The sequence below is a fragment of the Podarcis pityusensis genome (assembly GCF_964106645.2).
Source record: "Podarcis pityusensis genome assembly, chromosome: 1".
NCBI lineage: Eukaryota > Metazoa > Chordata > Lepidosauria > Squamata > Lacertidae > Podarcis > Podarcis pityusensis.
This window is the reverse complement of record NC_138028.1, coordinates 79,862,272-79,882,965: the sequence shown is the minus strand read 5'-3', so window position 1 is coordinate 79,882,965 and position 20,694 is coordinate 79,862,272. Positions and strand designations below refer to the sequence as shown.

The 20,694-nt window shown below is 43.5% G+C and overlaps 1 protein-coding gene and 1 long non-coding RNA gene across 8 annotated transcripts in view; one reads left to right on the top strand and one right to left on the bottom strand.

The window, feature by feature from the left end:
* B4GALNT4 (beta-1,4-N-acetyl-galactosaminyltransferase 4) overlaps positions 1 to 5,750 on the top strand; it is a 174,640-nt gene extending 168,890 nt beyond the window's left edge. For all 5 annotated transcript variants that reach the window (XM_081010565.1, XM_081010568.1, XM_081010566.1 and 2 more), the window contains 2 exons: positions 1,163 to 1,289; positions 3,886 to 5,750. In XM_081010565.1, coding sequence (XP_080866691.1) covers positions 1,163 to 1,289; positions 3,886 to 4,000 — 242 coding nt within the window. In that variant the 3' untranslated portion in view covers positions 4,001 to 5,750. The remainder of the gene's footprint in view (positions 1 to 1,162; positions 1,290 to 3,885) is intronic.
* On the bottom strand, positions 2,215 to 20,091 carry LOC308479838. 3 transcript variants are annotated; one of them, XR_013987844.1, is made up of 4 exons: positions 19,594 to 19,798; positions 18,300 to 18,473; positions 9,024 to 9,075; positions 2,215 to 3,160 (listed from the first exon to the last, which is right to left on the bottom strand). It is a non-coding gene; the product is annotated as an uncharacterized lncRNA (long non-coding RNA). The 3 variants fall into 3 exon arrangements; XR_013987843.1 differs by lacking the exons at positions 18,300 to 18,473; positions 19,594 to 19,798 and adding an exon at positions 19,966 to 20,091; XR_013987845.1 differs by lacking the exon at positions 18,300 to 18,473 and having other exon boundaries at positions 19,594 to 19,791.
* Between the last annotated feature and the right edge of the window lie 603 nt (positions 20,092 to 20,694).

The following is a 20,694-nucleotide window of genomic DNA, read 5'->3' as shown; positions in this document are numbered from 1 at the left end:
AAATCTGTTTCATATTTTTGACCAGTGTTGAAAATCAGGGGCAGAAAAGCCCTGGAACAGATTGGGCAGCAGAGTGAATACGCTTGCCTTCTCCCAGGGCTCTGACTTTGTTAAGAACTGCTGCCAGTCAGCACGGACAAAGTTGTCTGGGTCAAATGAAGCTGGGCAGGTACTGGAACAATGTGTGGAGGCACTAATGGGTTGGATGAGGGACAGTAAATGGAAGCTAAACCACGGTGAGATTGAGCTGCTATGGATTGGTGGTTCCTGGGACCAGGAAATAGGAATGCCTGTTCTGTACAAGGGTGCACTGCATCACAGGGACAGGTGCATAGTCTGGGGTGGGGGGGGGGACTCCAGGATTTTACTTTACCTGGACAGGAATAACCCAGCTGCAGCAATCCAGGTACTAGTAAGTTCCTGCAATCAGCTCTATGTAAAACTGCCCTTGAGGAGGGTCTGGAAACTGCATTTGGGGCAAAATAACAGCAGTCAGTGTGTTAATGGATATGTCTGCACAAGACCATATAACACTGGTTCTCAAAGACCTGCGCTGGCTGACTGCATGTCACTGGGCCTTGTTTAAAGTTTTAGATGTAAGTCCTAAATGGCTCAGGACCTAGAGATCTGAAGGAACGCTTGGGGTTGGCTGTGGAAGGTTCTTCTGCAGTCCCCTTGTTAACTGGAATCAGGCAATCTGGGACTTGCCCGAGGACCTTCTTGGCAATTCGCACCCAAGTGGTGGAATCATCTCCCCACTGAGCATGCTGGGGTGGGGGCAACATGGCCCTGTTGTTTGTAACAAAAGATAGATCAATGATTTTTTTCACTATATTTTCCTTTTTTGTTTTACTTGGTGGTTGTATTTTAAATTGTTGTACCTTGCCCTGAAATCACTACTGAAGGGGGGGCAGAATATAATTTCTATAAACAATGAATAAAGAAGAATAGAAACAAGTCCTGGTTTCGCAGAAGTTCATCTACTTAAAGTTATCTCTATACATGTTTTGAATCCACATGAGATAACATTTGCTGCCAGCAGAGGACAGAGTGGCTTCTTTGGGTAGCAAAATGAATGGGAGACCAGAACTGTCTAGGCTCTCAAGCATAGCCTTGCTTCCATATCAAGATCCCAGCAACATTCTTGGTTCATTTTTCTCAGGCTACTGGGAGGTGAATGGCTTTGGCCTCTTTGGAATCTACAAATCTGACTTTGACCGTATTGGTGGGATGAACACAGAAGAGTTCCGGGACCGCTGGGGTGGAGAGGACTGGGAGCTGTTGGACAGGTGAGATTTCTGGGATGGCTCAGAGCCCCAAAATCCCCCAGTGCTGGGTAAAGACCTGGTGCAGGACAAGGCAGGTTTATTGACTCTGGGTAGATAGCTGGCAACATTTGGTGTAGAGATGAGGATCTTGAGGTCTACTGCACTTTGCAGAGGCGTCTGTCACAAGTCAATGATGTCATATGTGCAGGCCTCAACATATGTAGCATGGTTCAAGATCCCTGTTGCCATCCCTGAGCAGGGTGGGCATAACCAGCACCACGCAGACAAATTTAATGCCCTAAAACACTATTATGTTAAGGGAAAAGGTGGTATTTTCTAGCATTCTAGCCTCTCCCCCCACTTTTGTTCTTTCCTCTCCTTTTTGAAGGACAACAAAATTAACCCTTTCCTTCCCCAACAGCAATGTTCTAACCTTTTTTAATGAAATTCTTTGGAGGTTGTGCTTTCTGCTGCTGCACACACACCTACTTACATTTTTAATTGAGAAGGGGCAAACTGCAGCACAGCCTCTCTCTCACCTCTCATCGCAAAGCTGTACCGCCCCTCCATCTATTGGATGTTGTTCAGTTGACTTTGAAAAGGGCCTGGGGCTTTCATGCCAAATCTGAAATGTGATTGGAGCCTCTGCTGTGACTTTGCAGAAATGCCCCGAGGCTGTTGGTCTACTTGAAGATTTTTTCATTTCAAGATGTGCCACCAATTCCCAGTTCCTTGTTGTAGTGTTCAGAAGGCCAGGATGCTGCATTCACCCTTGATTTTAACCTCTGCTTAACAAAGGGGAAGCCATTCACCCCAAGGTTTGCACAGGAAACCTGCAAGGTCTCCCTGTCCCTGACGTACACTGGGAGAAGTGAAACCCTATCCCCTTAGTTGTTAGATGAGTGATTTATATATATTCTTCAAAGAATAATGAAAGAGCCAAAACTGGGATTTCCTCATACTTCTCATTTATTTCTTACATTTATAGGCTTCCTTTCAACCAATCTGGTAGAGCTATCAAATTATCAAAATGTCTTTAGAAATTTAACCACATAGAGTAAATTGATTTTAAAACTTGCATGCCAACATTGCAGGGTCACATAACTCAACTGAGGGTCCTTCGATTGCTGCAGTCTTAGAACAACCTCCTAATTTTCTTTGGGGTGCTGCCAGCACACAGCGGAGGCAGGGGCCTTTGCCCCCTCCAGTGAATTTTGGTCCCTTCTGCTCTGCCACCAAGAGAGTCATAAAAGAAAAAGCATTGTTTATCTCTCCTGCAGAACTGGCCCCAGTGAACTGTATACTTGTCCTGTGGTAGTCTCCCCCTAGCACCAGGGAGTGTTAGAAAAGCAAAAAGCAACACTTTCAAGGCTTGTCTGTATGACCATGTCCTTCATGAGTGGCTCAGCCTGGAAACATGGTGAGGGAGGTGCCACCATGCCATAGTTGCAGTTTTGGATTTGGCCAACCACAGTGATCCTGTTTCTTGATAGCCTTTGGATTAATATGGACCAGCACAGTAACTTTCATGTCACTGTGAGATCTGTCGTTGTGAGGTTACTTTTGAGATCTGGTGCAGACGACACTACAAGTGGCTGGCTCCTCACAAACTTACCATTCACATGAGTGGTCTACTCATGTAATCATGATGCCAGAAAAGATCACTTGTTTTTCTTCCGTGACCAGAAAAAACTGCAGGTTCCCAATTTTTGTATTCACAAAGCAGCCATGATATTGTGTGTTTGCTCTTCTAACATTATGCTGCTTATGAATATGGACCACTTACTTAGCATTTATTTTTAAGGAGTAACAGGCAGCAATACCAGTTCTATCCTCTCTCATGTCAGCATGTTTGACACCCGAAAAGGTCGCCATCTGGAAGCAGTCAGATCCTAGCAATGAAGGATGAAGAAGACAAGAGTTACTTGTCAATCTGAGGCCTTTATTTTTGCAGTCGGTGGCCAAAGCAATTTATATATATTCACAATAATAAACAGAATATAAATAAAATATGCAACTAACAACAAATCCCTGCATGCATATCCTTAGGCACTAAGTGTTTGCCCACAACAAAAGATCTTACTTTACCCTTTGGAAGTTCAAGCTTTGGCAAAGCTTGAGAGAGAAATTTCAGAAATCTGGATTAGCTGATGAGAATCTCTCCCTAAATGCCATGCAGCCCAGCAGGTTTGTTCAGGTTTGCTGTATGGGTTTACTCAGGAGTAAGTCACAGGGAGATGAATAAGACTTCTTTGAGTAAGGGTGTTACGGCTTTGGTTTGCAAATGACACACTGAACATGCTCTCAAATGTGTATGCTAAAGAGGTATGAAGGGGGTATAGTTTAGGAGGCAGTCTCTAAAAGGTGTTTTCACGCATGACATTTAAAAGTAGTTTGTTCTTCAGTTACCACACAATGATAAATTTAAAATCTCCATTGGCAAAATGTACATTCCGTTTCTTTCCCACATTATACCCTGTGTTAGCAAGGGTGAGAGAGTCTCAGCATGTGTTTTAGTGGCATAGTTGAAAGTGGTTTAAGTCCTTAACGGATGTCTAGTTGGAGGACTAAGTTACCTTTCTGTCTCTTGATTTCCTTCTGTTTGGCTTGCTCACAGGGTGCTTCAGAGTGGGCTGGAGGTGGAACGTTTGCGACTCAGGAACTTTTACCATTACTACCATTCCAAACGTGGCATGTGGAATTCACGCAGCAAGAAGACACCCAAAGACTAAACACCAGCCCTGCCCTCAGCTGATCCCCACTCCTGGTTCTCTTCGGGAGGCGAAGAGGAAGCAGCAGCTGCCATCTTGGCTTTGCTACCTGTGACTCGGCACACCTTCCACACTGCTGCAGGTGCCCTTCTGGATGCAGCATCAGTCAGAGGCCCTGCGCAAGGGCTCTCAGGAGTCGAGGGTTTCTACTGAACTATTTAAAGCAAACCATGTTTACTTTGGGATTTTTTTGTGACTTTTCTTAAGGGATCTAATTTCTTAGTCAGAAATTGCATTTATTAACTCAGTAGTACTGAAAGGTCAGGATTCCTGCTGAAAGGGAGAATGGGATGTGCCTTCCAGTATTACTACAGCCAGGAAGGAAGGTGCTGGGACCGCTACACAAAGCTCATGCAGCTGCCAGGGGAGGATCACTCTTGTTACTTGGCTCATAGTTTTGGCACCTGAAAGCAAAGGAAGAATCTTCAGTGTGACAAGTGCTGTTCACTCCTGAGGTGACTGGGCCTCAACACTATATTATGGTCAAAGTGGGCCCTCAGGAGAGTTCAATGTCCTAAGAGGATTTTTGAGGGAAAGGCTCATGTCAGATTTGGGAGGGGGGAGTGTTTCAGTCTTTCTAAGTGAATTTTGGGTTTCTGGCCCATCTGCATATTTTCTGGATCTGTCTTAGGTAGAGGCAGCCCCAAATCTAGCCCCCTGTGATCTTCCTACACTAACCTGCTGCTTCTGTGACTGATGAAGATCATGCTAGGATGGAGATTGGGGGAAAGAGTTTCAAGAGAGAGAGGGCACGATCATGAGAGTGCCCTTCACTACTCTCAGAGCCACTTCAGATGCAATAATCATGCTAAGGGAGCTGGGGGTATAGGCACCTTGTGCTTCCTGTTCTTCCACATCTCAGTCTTATCGGAAAGAGAACTTGCACATCTCCCCTGCGCTGGAGGTGCAGAGACTCCCAATGTGAGGATATATTCCAGATAGGAACAGTACAGTTCTCTTTCATACTTCAATGAAATGGCAAAGGAACAGAAAAGTATTGAGGCCCTTCCACAACACATTCACATCAGAATTGGCTTGCACCCTTCTCTCTTCCCTTTCATCTTTCATCTGTTGTTTGAATGTACAAGGAAAGTATTGAGTAGCTCTCTGTGCCATCTGAAGTGGCCACAGAGAGAGTAGGTGAGTTTCTGCATAACCATCAGCATTGGAGCAGCCAGGAATTAAGGAGAAACCCTGGGAACCCATGAGTGTTGAGTTGCTCAGTGAGCCTAAGCTTCCAGTTACTGCCCACTCTTCTCCAGTCACCCAACCAAGCTGATGAAAGAAAGCTGGGTACCATCCTCATGCTATGAGGTATGAATACCCACCACCATAAAAACCCTCATTTTGGGGAGGGGATTGGATAGCTAGGAAAATCAGGATGGCCTAAAAGAGTGGACTGGAGGACCATGTTTTCCTCTAGTCAACATTACTTCCAGAGGAACCCCGCTCCTTTTCCACACACAGTTGGAGAAGTAGGTGAGGTTTCACTATCCTCAGGTTCATCTTCACAGGCTGCTGTGGTTGGGGTAACAGAAAGGGATGGTGCAGGAATCAAAGGAGGGGAGGGCACAACAATATTTCCAAGCTAATTTCTGTGAAATTATGAGGTAGAAAGCTGTTTTCAGAAAGTTATGTCTGGTTTTGTTTTATTTTTTTATTTTTATTGATATTGTTATTAAAAATAAAGTAAATGTCTTGGTTCTGATTATCTCCCAGGTTTCAGTTTTGGTGCTTTGCAAATGCCATCTGAAAAAAGGTTGATTTCCACTGCAAATATCCTTCCCCTCCCAGCCATGCAATGGTATAGTGTTGTGACACTACTGGTGCACTCAACCTTTGCCTTACCTAGACTATCCCCAAGAGGGTCTGACACTGCAATTGGTGCTGTGCTGAAAACTTCTCCCACTTTTTCCCAAGCAATCTCTATCATAAATGAGAAAAGAAATTGCATTCTGAAATTATCAAAGTCATCTCCCTGGTGCTCTGCATTCTGCATCCCCTCCAAGCATGAAAAGCCTGTGACATCCCAGGCTGGGCTTTGCTGTAAGCACAGGAAGCTGGGAGGGTTGTCTACCATGCTCCCAGCTTTTAAGTTATTTTTACTTTTAAAGAAATCAGTACACTTTAAAAAAATGTATTAGGAAGCGCTTCCCTTAGAAACAAAGGGAAGAGCGCTTAAATCCAGGAGCTAGGTTGCCAGTCGCCCCAGCTTCAGGTAACTCCAGGAGAGTAGACCATGGAGGAAATTCATCCCATGGGCCTTTTCAGATCAGGAAGGCTGCAGAGTGCTAAGGAAATACTTAATAGAAAGAAACACACACCATATTCTTCTTTGCAAAATTACAAATGCCTTTTAAAGCACATTGTGAATGAAGCAGAAAAACAGAAGTCTCTTTTTACAAGGGAAGAAATCTAAAGAAACTGGAGGGCATGTTTGAGCAAGTACTACCCAAAACACCTTTACACTTAAGCCTGGATTTGCCTGCATGGTCACAATGGCATCCGTGAGAACTTCTGCTGGTGCCCTCTCCCTTTGTCATGCTGTGGATGGTGAACTGCCCCCGCCCCACCTGTGGAAAGTGCAGTGGGGAAAAAGAACGCCACTCATGCTGAGTGCCTGGTTGCGTTAAATGGGGGCAAGAGAAAGGCACATGGTATTCATTTCTGTAAGAGAAAAACAACTTTCTGAATTTTAGAAAAGGCATTAAGGATGTGAAAGAAATGCCTTCAAACTGACACTCGCATCCAGATTTCATCAACGCTGCTCTGCCCTGCCGCACAGGTTTCACCCTGGCTGGCCACAGCTGGGTGTGGTCACACTGACATGCTTTTGGGCTATATTTAGCTCTAAAGAGAAGGGAAAAAATAGAAGGAAGGCAGGCAGTGCCACTGAGAAAGGGACACGAGAGGCAGGAGGAATTCGGCAGGTGCTAGGAAATTTGTTCATTAAGAAAATGTGACTAAATGCATTTTGGGTTTTTGAGCAAAACACACTTGGGGGTGGGACAACACTATTAGTCTAACTCTGCCATGATAGAATGTTCCTTTTTGCTAGCTCTGGAGATTCAGCTAAGGCTGTTTGCAATGCAGACTCTTTCAAGCGTCAAATACATGGATACAGAGCTGATGGCAAGTTACTACAGCCTGCTAATCCCTGCAAAGGCATAAGCAGAAGAACAAACTTATGAAAGATGGCACCTCATCTTCTCTGAATAATCATGTCCCTGATTAGTGCTCCCTTTGCATTTTGTTCCAGGAAAGCCAGGATCTCATTATAGAGGAGCTGACTTCCCTGCATTAATCTTTTCCCATTCTGGCCAGACCTCATAAGGAACGCTGTCTCTGCCACAATAGCCTCACTTAAGGCAAGCCATGAACAAGCAAGCCTGCTGGTGCACAGAACTGATTAACAGCAGGGCAGCTAGAAAAGAACGATGAAAAAAACTTTGGTCCTCTTTTGTAACGTACATGACACCAGCTTAATGTTAAAATATTTTTTGCTGCTGGAATAAAAGGATATAAAGCTTATAATTGCTTGAGAAACAACATGTGAATAATTGAATGATAGTGTTTAAATAATGAGTTTGTTATATATTTGATAATAGGTTTTTTTATAGATTATTATATATTATCAGTGTTGTGTTTTGTATCAGGGTATGTGTATATTAAAGAGGGGGGGAAATCTCAGCATTTTTGCTTCTTACCCACAGCTAAGTCATGGTTTTCAGAAGCTGGGTCTCAACCTCATCACCCTTTGGAGAGGATCTGGTTCAGCTTATACACAAGTTAGCAGGCCTCAAGACTTCCCTCTTGTAATTCATTAGGTCTACAACTATAAAAGGAAGAAACTTCCACCTCTCACATATCACCTCAAGGCAGTCACATATCACATTTATGCAGTCTCTATGAATCCATTCTTAGTCTCTGGGCAAGGAGTAAATATCATATTGATAACTCATCAGTATATACCTAGCCCAGCAAGGTTAGAGCCACATCTAGAGGCCCCTTACACACTGACCCATGCAACTGCATTATACTGGTGGCCAGCTGTGCATCAGACAAACTGGAGTGGGTGCTTATGCTGCTGGTTCCAGATTTTGCATAGTATTGGGATCAGGCTGTTTCACCTGATACTATTCCTGACTGCAGTGGTACAATTAAGGATCTCAGACCTTCCATATCCACTCCATTGGACTGATAGGTGCCCACAGCTGAGTTGGGCTAAGCTGAAAAATCAATGAAACCTGTTGGTTCTTGTTATGGATTTGTTGTCATTAAAGCTCCATGGGTATGGGCCCAGGGTAGTGGAAGGCATGTCTCATCTCATTTGTTCCTCTGAAGACTCTTAAATAATCAGAAGGCGGCATGAAATGAGAACCCCACCCTCCTAGGCTAGACAAAGGCATCAAGGAACAAGGGCTTCTTGACAGGAGCATCTTCCCTATGGGAATGCCTTACCTAAAGAGGTCCATCAGACCCACTCACTTGTTATTTTTCATAGACTGGCCTTTTAAAGCTATCACTTTTATTTCTGGTTTTATCTTGGCTGTTTGAATACAGGGATAGTTGCTTATATTGTTTTAATTTAACTATATATTAATTTTTATTTTTGTTGTAAACCTTGGCATGGCTACTAAGTGTGCTCTATGTTTTTTACACAAAAAAACAACAGGAGTAGTCTGTCACCTGGACTTCTCTAGCTGAGCACCTTCCACTGCAGCACAAAAACAGCTCACCATCACCTTGCTTTGCTTACAAAACACAACAGGTGGATGATCCAGAAGAAAATGAGGAGAGATGCAAAGAAGATATCAGCACTGCCAGTATGTGTTGTCATATACAAAGCATTTCCCCATGCAATCAAGATCAGAGGTGGGGCGGAAGATAGATGGGCATCCACCCCTTGATATTTGGGACACCAAGGATTTCTGATTCCCAACTGTTCAACAATAGCAACACCAACAACAAAAGCTTTCCCTACCTCCTCCTAAATCAGGCTGCTGAGATAGCTTGGGAGCTGGGGACAATCAGTTCTGAAAGGGAAAAGAAATTAGGAATTATTTAATCATGCACATCACAGCAACTGCTACCTACAAATTCCTGGGCTGAAGCAATCCCAAAAGGCAAGGGAGCAGCTAAGCAAGAGATACGTATGGAGTTTCTTTCCCACTTATCAACTTGACAAGCTGGAGGCATCAGCATAATGGAAAGTGAACTTTTTTCCTTTTTTTAAAAAAAAAGAAAGGGTATTTGGCTTCTCATTGGTTGTGCTTATTTTCCAAACAAAAATATTAATTGGGTACTGCTTCCAATGTCAGTTAGCAAGTCACTGCTAGCTTGCACAGCCTCAACAGGCAGATAAGGGTTCATTTTCTTCCCCCTTCATTGCACAAACACTTCTTCTACGTTCTGCCTCACCCACCAACCCATCACTGCCATGGGTGACTTAGAAAGTGTGAACCCAAAGTCAAAGCATTCCTTTGTTAAAAAAAACAACCTAGTACAGAAATTCACCCTAACATACCCAGTCACACAAAATGTTTCCGTAATACCTTGGACCCTGCACATTTTCCTGATAATTGAGTTGTCATGATTGTTATATGAATTATGATACTGTTCAAACCCAATTTAACTAGCAGAGTTGGGCCTCACACCTCAGTCGGTGAGATCACTGCCTAACACTTGCAGTGGCACCTTCAGGCAGCATCACATCAGGCAACCATTAAATACCGTAATATTCCCACTAGCATCTGTCCTCTCTTGTAGTAACACTCTGGTTGTTCTCCCTTAAAAAGGTGCCCTGCTGTTGCATAGCAGGACATGAGGACAACATGAGCAACATAGCTTGCACATCACGGTAAGTCAAACCATGGCTGATGAGGACCATACAAATATGCTTGTTCCCAGAGAGGAGCTCACATCTGCTTTGCACCTTTGAGCTCATGGAAGCATGGCAGCTAAAGCAAGCCTTGGACTTAGTGTGTCATCTGAACCCAAGATTGTGATTAAACTTTCTCCTCCTTAACCACAGAAAAAACCTTGGCTACACATCACAGTTAAAGAGGGGAAAGCTCAGCCACAATCTCCAGTTCAGATAACTGTGCTAAGCCAAGGCTTGTCTTAGCAGCTGTGCTGCACCACCTAAAAAGACTGGGGAGGAGCAAAGCAGGTGTGATCTCCCCAGGAGCCAATACATGCAAACATGGCCACTGAGACAACCCAACCTGAAGGGAGGGACAAGTGAGCTAATGTGGGAATTCTATCATTTATTTCAATAAACATACCTCTTGGGGCAAAGCAACACAAAAGGTGGCTTACATTTCATTAAAAAAATAAAGAATGCTACAAAACTAGACTAGTTACATTACAGAGGTACAAAATTATTTCAAACAGGCAAGCCCAAAATAAACAGAAATACATGGACTGGTGGTATCTCCACAGTAAAGCATTTGCTTTGAATGCAGAAGGTCCCTTGTTCAGCCCTGGGGCTGCCAACTTGGTGCTGACCCATGACATTGCCTTGTTCATAGGTGCTTCTCCAGCTGTGGAATGCCCTCGCTAGCGAGGTGCACCTGTCGCCACCATTAATAACTTCTAGGAGGAATTTGAAAATGTTCCAGTTTACCCAGGCATTTGGTGGTTGAAGAATATTGTTCCTGGCAAGCACGAGAACACTGGCTGGAATAGTGCTTTGAACTGTACCTGCTTTTAGAATGCTTTTAACCGTAATTGCTTCCAGAATGGTTTAACTGTTGTTGTTTTTGTGTGTGTGTGTGTGTGTGTGTGTTTTAAGAAATGTGGACCTCTTTGCTGCGCTAGGCTCTTTCAGGAGGTAGGGAAGGATACACCGTAAATTGAATAAATAGCAATAAAATCCCTGATACCTCTAGGTAGGGCAGAGAAGACTCCCGCCCGAAATCCTGGAGAGCTGCTGTCAGTAAGTAAACCAATGATCTTATTCAATATAAGGCACCATTTCCTGTGCTAAAAAGCCAAATTTAGATATTTGGAGGCCATGGACAACTACACCTTCTCTTTAATTTGCTTTTTGGTTTCCCCACCTCTGTTAAAAACAGTAATACGTAGGGTGTTGCTGAGTTACAGCTTTAATTTTGTTCTTTTCATCTTTTGTTGTTTTTAACTGCTGTTTTGGAAGGGCATTTGCCTAGGAATTTTAAAAATCCTTTTCTTTCTGGGGAAGCCAGAGTGAAACAACACCCCCCCCTATATATACATACATATTTGCCTGCTGATGAACAAGCACAGGCCCTAGCTTGACTAAGAGAATCCGAGCATCTCCCTGGGGCCATGAGCACCACCCAGTCAGCCACACCCAGCTAGCGCACTCTTTCTGGCACACCCAGCCAGCAGTTTCACCATCAAGAACACCTTCCTGAGGTTGTCCAACTCACCACCATCATAGGATCCAGTTCTGATAAAGAACCTGGAATCTGAACCAGTCCTGAGCCTGTGAGTAAGCATCCTATGCATGTCTGCTCTGAAGTTAAGTCCCACTGAGTTCTCTTTACCCCCAGATGAGTGTGCATTGCAGCTTCAGTTCCCTAACTGAGAGGGATGGTCTGCAGTAGATTTTTTACTTTGGGTCAGGAACTTTTCATTCCCTAATACTATACTTGTTCACTCTCCACGCTCTCTAAGATGTGTTCCCCATCTTTTCAGTCAGGTATTTAAGGTAGCTTGCCTTAACGATAACGATACAGTAAATTCATATAGTTTAAAATTAGAAAACCCATGAACGTAACAGTAAAGCAGCAAACGAGAGAAACAACAGCCAGCACCAACCCTAACGCCAATTAAACACAGCTGTTTTTAATTGCTGTTTTGGAGGACCATGTTAGTATGTTTCATGCATTTCCTCTTTTTGTGTGTGTGTGTGTGTGTGTGTGTGTGTGTGTTTAATTCATCTTTTATGGTTAACCTCTTTAGGAACTTGGATCCAAATGACAAGCTGTACACGAAGAAAACAAAATGAATAATTGGTGAAACATAAAGCGTTTTAATGCCCAAGAGGGATTTTACCTTTTGTGTGGAGGACACAGGAAGCAGTGCTACATTAGATAATCTCAGAGGACAGAGAAGCTCACATGCTAAAGGGTGTTTCTTCAAGACAGGCTGCTAGATTATGCACCTAGTTGCTAAGAGCAGTCCCATGTAAAGTAAATTGCAGTAATCTAGCCAGAAGTTTACCAAGGCATGAATAATGGATGTAACATCCCTCCTGCAGTGAGCCTATATTTGAGGTATTAGATGTAAGTGGTAAAAATCTGTCATAGATCTGGCCCAGTGATATCTGGACTTTATTTGAGCCAGTGTTCACCAACAGAGAAGCTGCTTTAAAAACCAGGGTTAGTCCTAGAATTGGGGGGGAGGGGAGAGAACCTTGAAGCACTTTTAATTAACTCTTTTATCAGTTAATGTATTACCACTGGAGTCTGATAAAGTATGCTTGGCCCTCAACACCAACTTTGTTGGACTGGTAATGTGCAGATGCCTGATTATCGTCTTCCAAAGCAACTACTCTATTCCGAACTTAAAAATGGAAAGCGTAATGCTGGTGGTCAACAAAAGAGGTTTAAAGACTCTCTCAAGGCAAATCTTTAAAAATGTCATATACACACTGACAACTGGGAAACACTGGCCTGCGAGTGCTCCAGTTGGAGAACAGCCTTTATTAAATGTGTCATGGACTTTGAAGACACTCGAACTCAGAATGCAAGGGAGAAACATGCTAAAAGGAAGGCATACTTGGCAAATCCACACCATGATCAACTCCCGCCCGGGAACCAATGTCCCCACTGTGGAAGGATGTGTGGGTTCAGAATTGGCCTCCACAGTCACTTATAGACTCATTGTTAAAACCGTGTTTATGGAAGACAATCTTACTCGGCTACAAGTGATCACCAAAGAAGAAAGAAGAAGGAAGTTAAATAAAACATTCAATGCTCGGTTCCTGAATTAAGATGTACCAGGGCTCAAGCCTACCTAGGAATCACAGCATTTGTCTTGGCAGATCTCCCACTAAAGCTAAATGTGTGAGAACTACGTCATAATCCAATAGGAAAAGAAAAGCACTCTGTACATGGTCAGAGGCAGCACTCCCTCCCAAGTGCCAAGTCTGGGTTGTAGAAAACAAAACAAGCCTTGTGGTTAAATTCTGTTTCTCCAGGCAGAAACTAGAGTACTGACAGATATAATGACTTGCCTAAAACTGCTGTATGGGGGAAATGGGATGCGGAGAATCAAATTCATGACTCCTAAATCCATATACTTCCCATTCTCTTCTGCTGCCATGTGGCAGGTTTATTTTTGCTTTCAATCCTGCACTTTGCATTTTACAGCTAGGCTAATCTCATCTCAACAAATTGCTGTAAACCTGATTTATGGCAAGCTGACCTGCAACCCGCTCCTGCCCCCTTCTGCATATACAACTGATTCCATGTTCTTCTACTTGGCCTTTTCCACCTCTTTGTAACACAGAGTCGAGGGAGACATTGGAGTCTTCCCATTAGACAACGAACAAACATTTCCAAAGGAGCACTCCTGACCTTCATCTCTCTTTCATGCCAGGACATTGATAAGGTATATTAGAAGCCACCCCAGAACTGGCCATATTGAGTATTTTCCAAGACAACAGTGCACACTCACACAGCAAATAACTCGTGTCACCTACTCTCAGCAGGCAGGAGCATCATGACACTGGAGGGACCTGTCAGGAGTGAACATGGACCATGGGTACCAAACCATATGGGAAACAGCCCTACTAGAAAAACTTGCCAACAAATTGAAATTAGCACAGGAACAAACAAAAGAGGACGCCTTCACCCCGGTGTGGCTTCCCTTCATTACATACACAGCCCAACAAGACAGCAACAAGAACCCACTGAAAGCATGCAAATTGATGTGGCTAACTGGATCCAAAAACTCGTCTCCCTCACACATGGAAATAAAACTCACTGCAGCCAACTAATGTCAACCAACCATGCCCTGGGCCCCCCCACCTCTCTCACCACCAATGAAAAGTGATAAATGAATAGAAAGAGAACCTACCCACAAGATGCTGACACAGAAACCTTGCACATAAAAGAATGAAAGTTTACTACCCCTTCTTCTCCTCCCCTCTCTTATTCTGCAACCCTATACAGTGGTACCTCCGGTTACAGACGCTTCAGGTTACAGACTCCGCTAACCCAGAAATATTACCTCGGGTTAAGAACTTTGCTTCAGGATGAGAACAGAAATCGTGCAGCGGCGGCACAGCGGCAGCTGGAGGCCCCATTAGCTAAACTGGTACCTCAGGTTAAGAACGGACCTCCAGAACAAATTAAATTCTTAACCCAAGGTACCACTGTACTGTCCATAACATTAGTGTCTCACATCAAATATAACTGATCTGTAGAAAGGATTCTATGAATGGAAAACAGAGATGCTGTATGTACTTTCATAAGCCAATAATTTATTTATAAAAACATTTTTTTTAAAAAAAAAAAAAAAGGTTGCAGTGCTTCAGCCAGGCCACTGGGTGCCAATGAACAAGCAAGGTGACAATTGTAGCTGGAAAAAATAATAACAAACTCCCTCAGGCTCTCTGTGAGAGTACGAAACAATACTCAATGTGAGTTTGTTTTCTAGCCCACTTGAGATACAGGCAGGGAGCCTGGGGAAAGATTTGATTAGCCATCTTCTCCAGAGTCTTCACAACCATTTCCTAAAGCCAACTTTTAGCCTTTGGAAATGCTATGGGGCCGACTTTTCAGTGCTGTCAATGCTGACCATGGGCCCCACGAGACTGGTTGCTTTTCTGAGAGTGCATTCTGCAACATGTCATTTACACAGTAATAGAGCATTAGTAGAGGATTTATACTGGACTGCCACAGTTGCTTTGTTTGTGATACTACCTTGATGTCACTGCATTATTGCCCTTCGGAGAGGCAACTCTTGCAAAACATTGTGCAACAACACTTAACAGCGATCAGAAATTCATGTAAGTAGTATGCAAGAGGTTCAAAGGCAATTTGAGCTCTACTTATGAAAAGGCTTTCCCCAAACCCCTTGCTAATCATGCAATAATAATAACAGGGCTAAACAGCGAGCCTCCAAACTCAAGGTCCTCCTTGTGTTATAATTAGCCAAGAACGTCTCTGTCTGGAGAAGGTGTTTGTCCTTCTGCCAGCATGTGGAGTGGGGCGATTTCTGCATCTCCAAGCACAGTACTGTACCACTCTGTCAACATCAGAGGAGCAAGCAGAGCCATGTTTGTGGAAGGATTTAGAATACAAAGCACTAGACTTGGCCTGGAAGCTTGAAGTTGGTCAGGGAGTTAGGACCTAAACAACAGCATAATCACAATGAAAGGTGAGGGCCAAACTAGGGGTGTTTGGAAAGGTTTGGAGAGAGAGGTTTAGGACTGATTGATTCCCTTCCCTCCCAGCTACAAGATAGGATCCTGAGGTGCTTTAAATTGAAGTTGGATGTCAGTTGTAGAAGGCTGGGAAAGAAGAATTATCTTAATTTACAGAAAGCTACATACACAGAGCACCAAGAATCCCCAATTTGCTGTTATTATGACAGATCTTGTGCAATTCTATTAAATCAGAATAGTACCAAAAGAAAGAAAGAACAAGTAAACTACAATTTAATCCTGTAAATTAGCAGGGTGTGTGTATGTGCACAGAGGAGTGATTGAGGGACAAAAACAAACAAGCTACCTACACCCAATATATTTTCTGCCAAGCTTATGTCGTGAGGTGGCCAACAAGCAGCAGAATAGCCATTCATATGGTGAGTGAAAAAATAGGAGTTTGTTAGAAAATAGAAAAGACATTAAAAAAAAGAAAAAATGGCCATGTGTTGACCCTCATGTGCCAACTGTGTACACAGAAAAAAAATCTGATCTTAACGACCCATTTGTGAGATAATACTCCTGTCTGGACATGGCCTAGACAAGATATTGGTGATCTTTGATCAAATCTCCTGTCTAACTCAATTTCTTTTAAAATCAGGCATAGGATGAGGGAGGCAAATTGAGTTGGGACTTCAGAGAGGTCTATTGCTTCCACCCCATTCCACTGGGAAGTGGGGAGCAGTTGTCACCCAAAGAGTTGGGTTAGGTGGACTTGCACATCAGACTAACGGAAATTGGGGAGGGGGATAACAAACATAGCTCTATCTGTATGGAATATGTGTTACCATCTGTTATAGTAACCATATCTATAGTGTACCGGTACTCCTCCCACAGCAGGGAATTCCTGTTTCTGTATACGTTTGTTTATATTAGTTTTGGATTTATATCCCACCATTCACCTCCAAAGGGCCCTCAGAGGAGCTGCCAACATATTGTAACTTATCAGCCCATAAGGCAACCATAAAAGCATAATAAAATTAATCATCCTAAAATCCAACAGTTAAAGCAAAATCCTAAAATATCTTCCAAACTTATGAACAGCAGCCATTACAACAGTTAAAATGAGTCACTACCCACAATATGCTTGCTGAAATTTAAACAACAATTTTACAGTTTTTCTGGACATCCCTGGGAAGGAGTTTCTTGGGGAGTTCTATAGTGTAAGGTGACACTGTTGAGAAGACCCTGTTCCTCAGGTCCATGCTTCAAACTCCAGACAATGTGATTTGGAGCAAGGTATCGCCTCCTTCTGCCTCTTGTGCATGTATCGAAACCTCTACATCTGCCCTGTGTTTAGCTCGGAATGCATCAGATTAAACTTAACCAACCGTGCACCATCATAATTGTTTATACTGACTTCTGCCACCTAATACCGTGTATAATACCAGTGATAAAACACAGACAGCATGTACCCAACCATGTAACACCAGTGGCGTTATGTATCGGTGGTGTTATTTGACCTTGCACAGCTTTGGAGGCTGATGGTTTTGTCACAGCCAAGTCATCAGCAGAACAATACATTTGCAGGCAAACAGTATGATAGATAATAGGAGAATGAGGATCCTTCAACACAAAGGCAACTTCCTTCAAGCAGAGCAGGCCTTCCAAGCTCTTGGTACTCTCCCTGTGTCACATTCATCAGCAGCCCTGCTCTGCATCTTCCTTAGGGCTTTTGCCTGGCTATAATTTGAGCACTGATATGTTTTTTGCTTGCCTGGACAGAGGGTAGAAAGGAGTGTGTGTGTGTAGAGACTAGCCTACACTACAAAGATAAAATCCACACTTGCTGCTGTACCCACTTGTATCTGGCCCTACCCACCACTGGTATTTGACGCTCAGAAGGTTACCCAGAAAAGAATGCAACCCTCAGGCTAAAAAAGGGTTCCCTATCCCTAATCTAAGGAAATTTATGGAAAAGGAGTAACAAAGGAGGAACCGCAGGAAATACATATTAAGGGAATTCTCATTTTCAAAGACACTCCATTGTTCCCAAAATGAGTAACTATTACTAAATTAAAGTCTGGTTTGTAACCCAGAACTGTCCCAAACCTTCAACCAAGGACTTGGTTCCTTGGGCAGGCAGAGAGCAGAAGTAAAAAAGAAACATGGCAGTCTTTCATTTAGCAAAGCCAGGGATTGATTAAGGATGGTGCCTTAGGTAAAGAGGGTCACTTGTATAGTATTACTAAGTTGCTGGAGGGGAATGTAACCCTTAAAATGCAAAGCCAATCTTCAGGTAATGGAAAATCATCGTTCCCTGGTTGTAGATTCCACCCAACATGGCTACCTTTGGTTTTCAAATGCTTGAATACCACCAAATCTTGCCATTCAAGGCAGATGTGAACTGAACCAAATTTCTCCTACATCCCTATTAGAACAACTTTAATTATCCCTGGTCACTTCACTCAGGACAGGATGCAAAGTGCCTTTTCCACTGAATATCAAGTCTATGGAACTCCCAGCCAGTGCGTTTGCAGACATTTGTTAAAGGATTTTGTGAGGGGACAGGGTTGTTGTTCCACTTTGCTTTGAGACTAGTTTTAAATGTGTTGTCTTTGAACTTTCATCACAGTCTGCTCATATTGGTCAGCTTTTACTGCCCAATTTGTCTTTTTGTGTTTTATTGCCTCATGAAGAAATTAAAGAAAACCAAACTAAACTAAAACTGACTCAGATAAAGCCCTGGTGCCAGTGTCCCATCTCTACAAAGGCATATTTCTTAATCCCCACTTCAGAGTTGCCAGATTATCAGTTTGCAGTGGTCATCTCAGAATCTCAACATTATCAGGTTTAGCTCAGACTTCTTGTAGTGAGGTGGGGGTATACAAGGCCTACCTTATTTTCCTCGAATACCATTGCCTGTCTTTCACTTCCAGCAGCACCATCCAGCTTCTGAGGAAATTATGCAGGCCCTACTGCTCCTAATGGCTTCATCCCCAAACTTGAAACTGTTTCTCCCAGTTCATTCACATGGCCTGCAGGTGCTGCTGAGGCTTTCTGGGCCTCACTCTTAAAGAGACAGTACAAAAGGTGAGAGGTGACCAGAACTTCCCCTTCACACAGCACATCATCCCTGGTTCCAGTGAGGCACTGAAAAATCCACTCTTTTTCCATCTAGCACATTCTCTCACTCCCATGTTCTTGCTTGAGGCCTGCTGGCCACAAGAGAAGCTTCTACTAATAAAGCTGAAGGTTGTGCATCACAAGTAGTCCTTGAATTCTCATGTATTTGCAAATTCTTGGACATTTGGCAATGGTACGTGCAATGTTGGGGGCAGTGCAACATCACTCTTAGAAATGTCAGTGGTTCAACCACAGTGCTGGCTTCTAAATTACTGAAACTGTGAAGAAACAGCTAGATTTCTTTCATGGTGGAATTAAAGTACATCTTAGTTGCAGAAACGAAGCCTTGGGTCTGCAAGCTGAGGTGGGGATCCTCAAAGTATCCAGTTCTTCATTAGTATATCCAGTGGCAGCTGGTGAAGTGGTGAACTTGGAAGTCATGGTGGCTGAGCAGCATATCTCTGAATAACAGTTGCTCTGAGGAGCATTTGCAGGAGAAAGATTGGCCAGTGACTAAAAGGGCATTTGTCTGATCCAGCAAAGCTATTCTCAGTGCTTTTTCTCCTGGGGGGACACAGGGGTACACATACCCCTAAACATTTTTTATCTTTGTACTTTTGTCCATTTACTGTATTTGAGAGTACCCCTAAACATTTTTAATAGAAAAAAAGCACTGGCTATTCTCATATTCTTAATGGTGGCCACTGCTGGGCCACCATACTCAGCACCATTACCAGTGGGATTGAGAGGTGATGATGACAGAGGCCAGATTAATCCTGTGCAGCCACACCGGCATCAATGGAGACTGCAAGTCAGCCAGCAGCAGCTAAGAACCCACACAGTGTGACTCTAACAGTTTTCATGTGTTTGCCTTGTCAAGTCCTCTGGCAAGATTACATGGTTTCCTCCTTCCTCAGTTGCTGCACAGTGGCAGCACAGCACCTCACCCTGCTGAATAGGCTATAAACCTTTTGTGCATTTAACTCATTGCTGGCCATTTTCCAGAGGTGCTCCACCATATAGTGACAGATTATTTACAAAGAAAACAGAAATGTTTCAACTGTACCTGTGCCTTTCTTTCTTTTTCTCATTAAACCAACATGAGCAGCAGGTGCCAGGTTGACAGCCCTGAGGTAGAAGTCTTTCAGTTGCAAAACAGAGAGAGAAAACAACCAGCCCTCTCACCTACCCAGAATGCTGTGCTAACGGACCTCCACCAGCAGGACTTGGGAGGCTCTGCCTGGGAAAAATGAGTTTAAGCACATGCTTGGCCTAGTGAAGGGATTTTGTGCTGCAAACCCCTCAGCTGAAGAGATCAGCACTCTGATTTCACAAAAACATGTGCTGGTGTTTGGTAAATACAATGGTACCTCAGGTTACATACACTTCAGGTTACATACGCTTCAGGTTACAGACTCCGCTAACCCAGAAATATTACCTCGGGTTAAGTACTTTGCTTCAGGATGAGAACAGAAATCGTGCTCCGGCGGCGTGGCAGTGCTCCAGCGGTGCTTCAGGTTAAGAACAGTTTCAGGTTAAGTACGGACCTCCGGAACGAATTAAGTACTTAACCTGAGGTACCACTGTACGTTGCAGCAGTGTGCAGAAACAAAGAGCCTGGCAAGACTGATGGTTGAAAGGATAAAGAAAGATTAAGGTTTATTACTCTTGGCAAAGAATGCCATTCTAGGTGTAGGTTATACAAGTGGACAATATGCAGCCAAGACTATCACATGCTTTTAAACATTTTTCCTTTGCTGAGCACCCTGCAAAGAGCAGCACAGGAGAGACCCCACCCCAACCACAGTGATATATTTTGTTTGAAGAAATGCTTGAATGTGAATTTCAACTGCTCATTTGCTCCAGTTCTTTAACTCAACAACCAATAGAGGGGAACAACATGGCTTCAGGTTCTGTAGCTTTTACTTAAAATTACCAAGAAAGTTTGAACTCAGCCTTGGATTCAGGAGGAAGTAGGGCAAGGGTAGGCAAACTAAGACCCAGGGGCCGGATCCGGCCTAATCACCTTCTAAATCCGGCCCGCGGACGGTCCAGGAATCAGCATGGTTTTACATGAGTAGAATGTGTCCTTTTATTTAAAAGGCATCTCTGAGTTATTTGTGGGGCCTGCCTGGTGTTTTTATATGTGTAGAATGTTTGCTTTTAT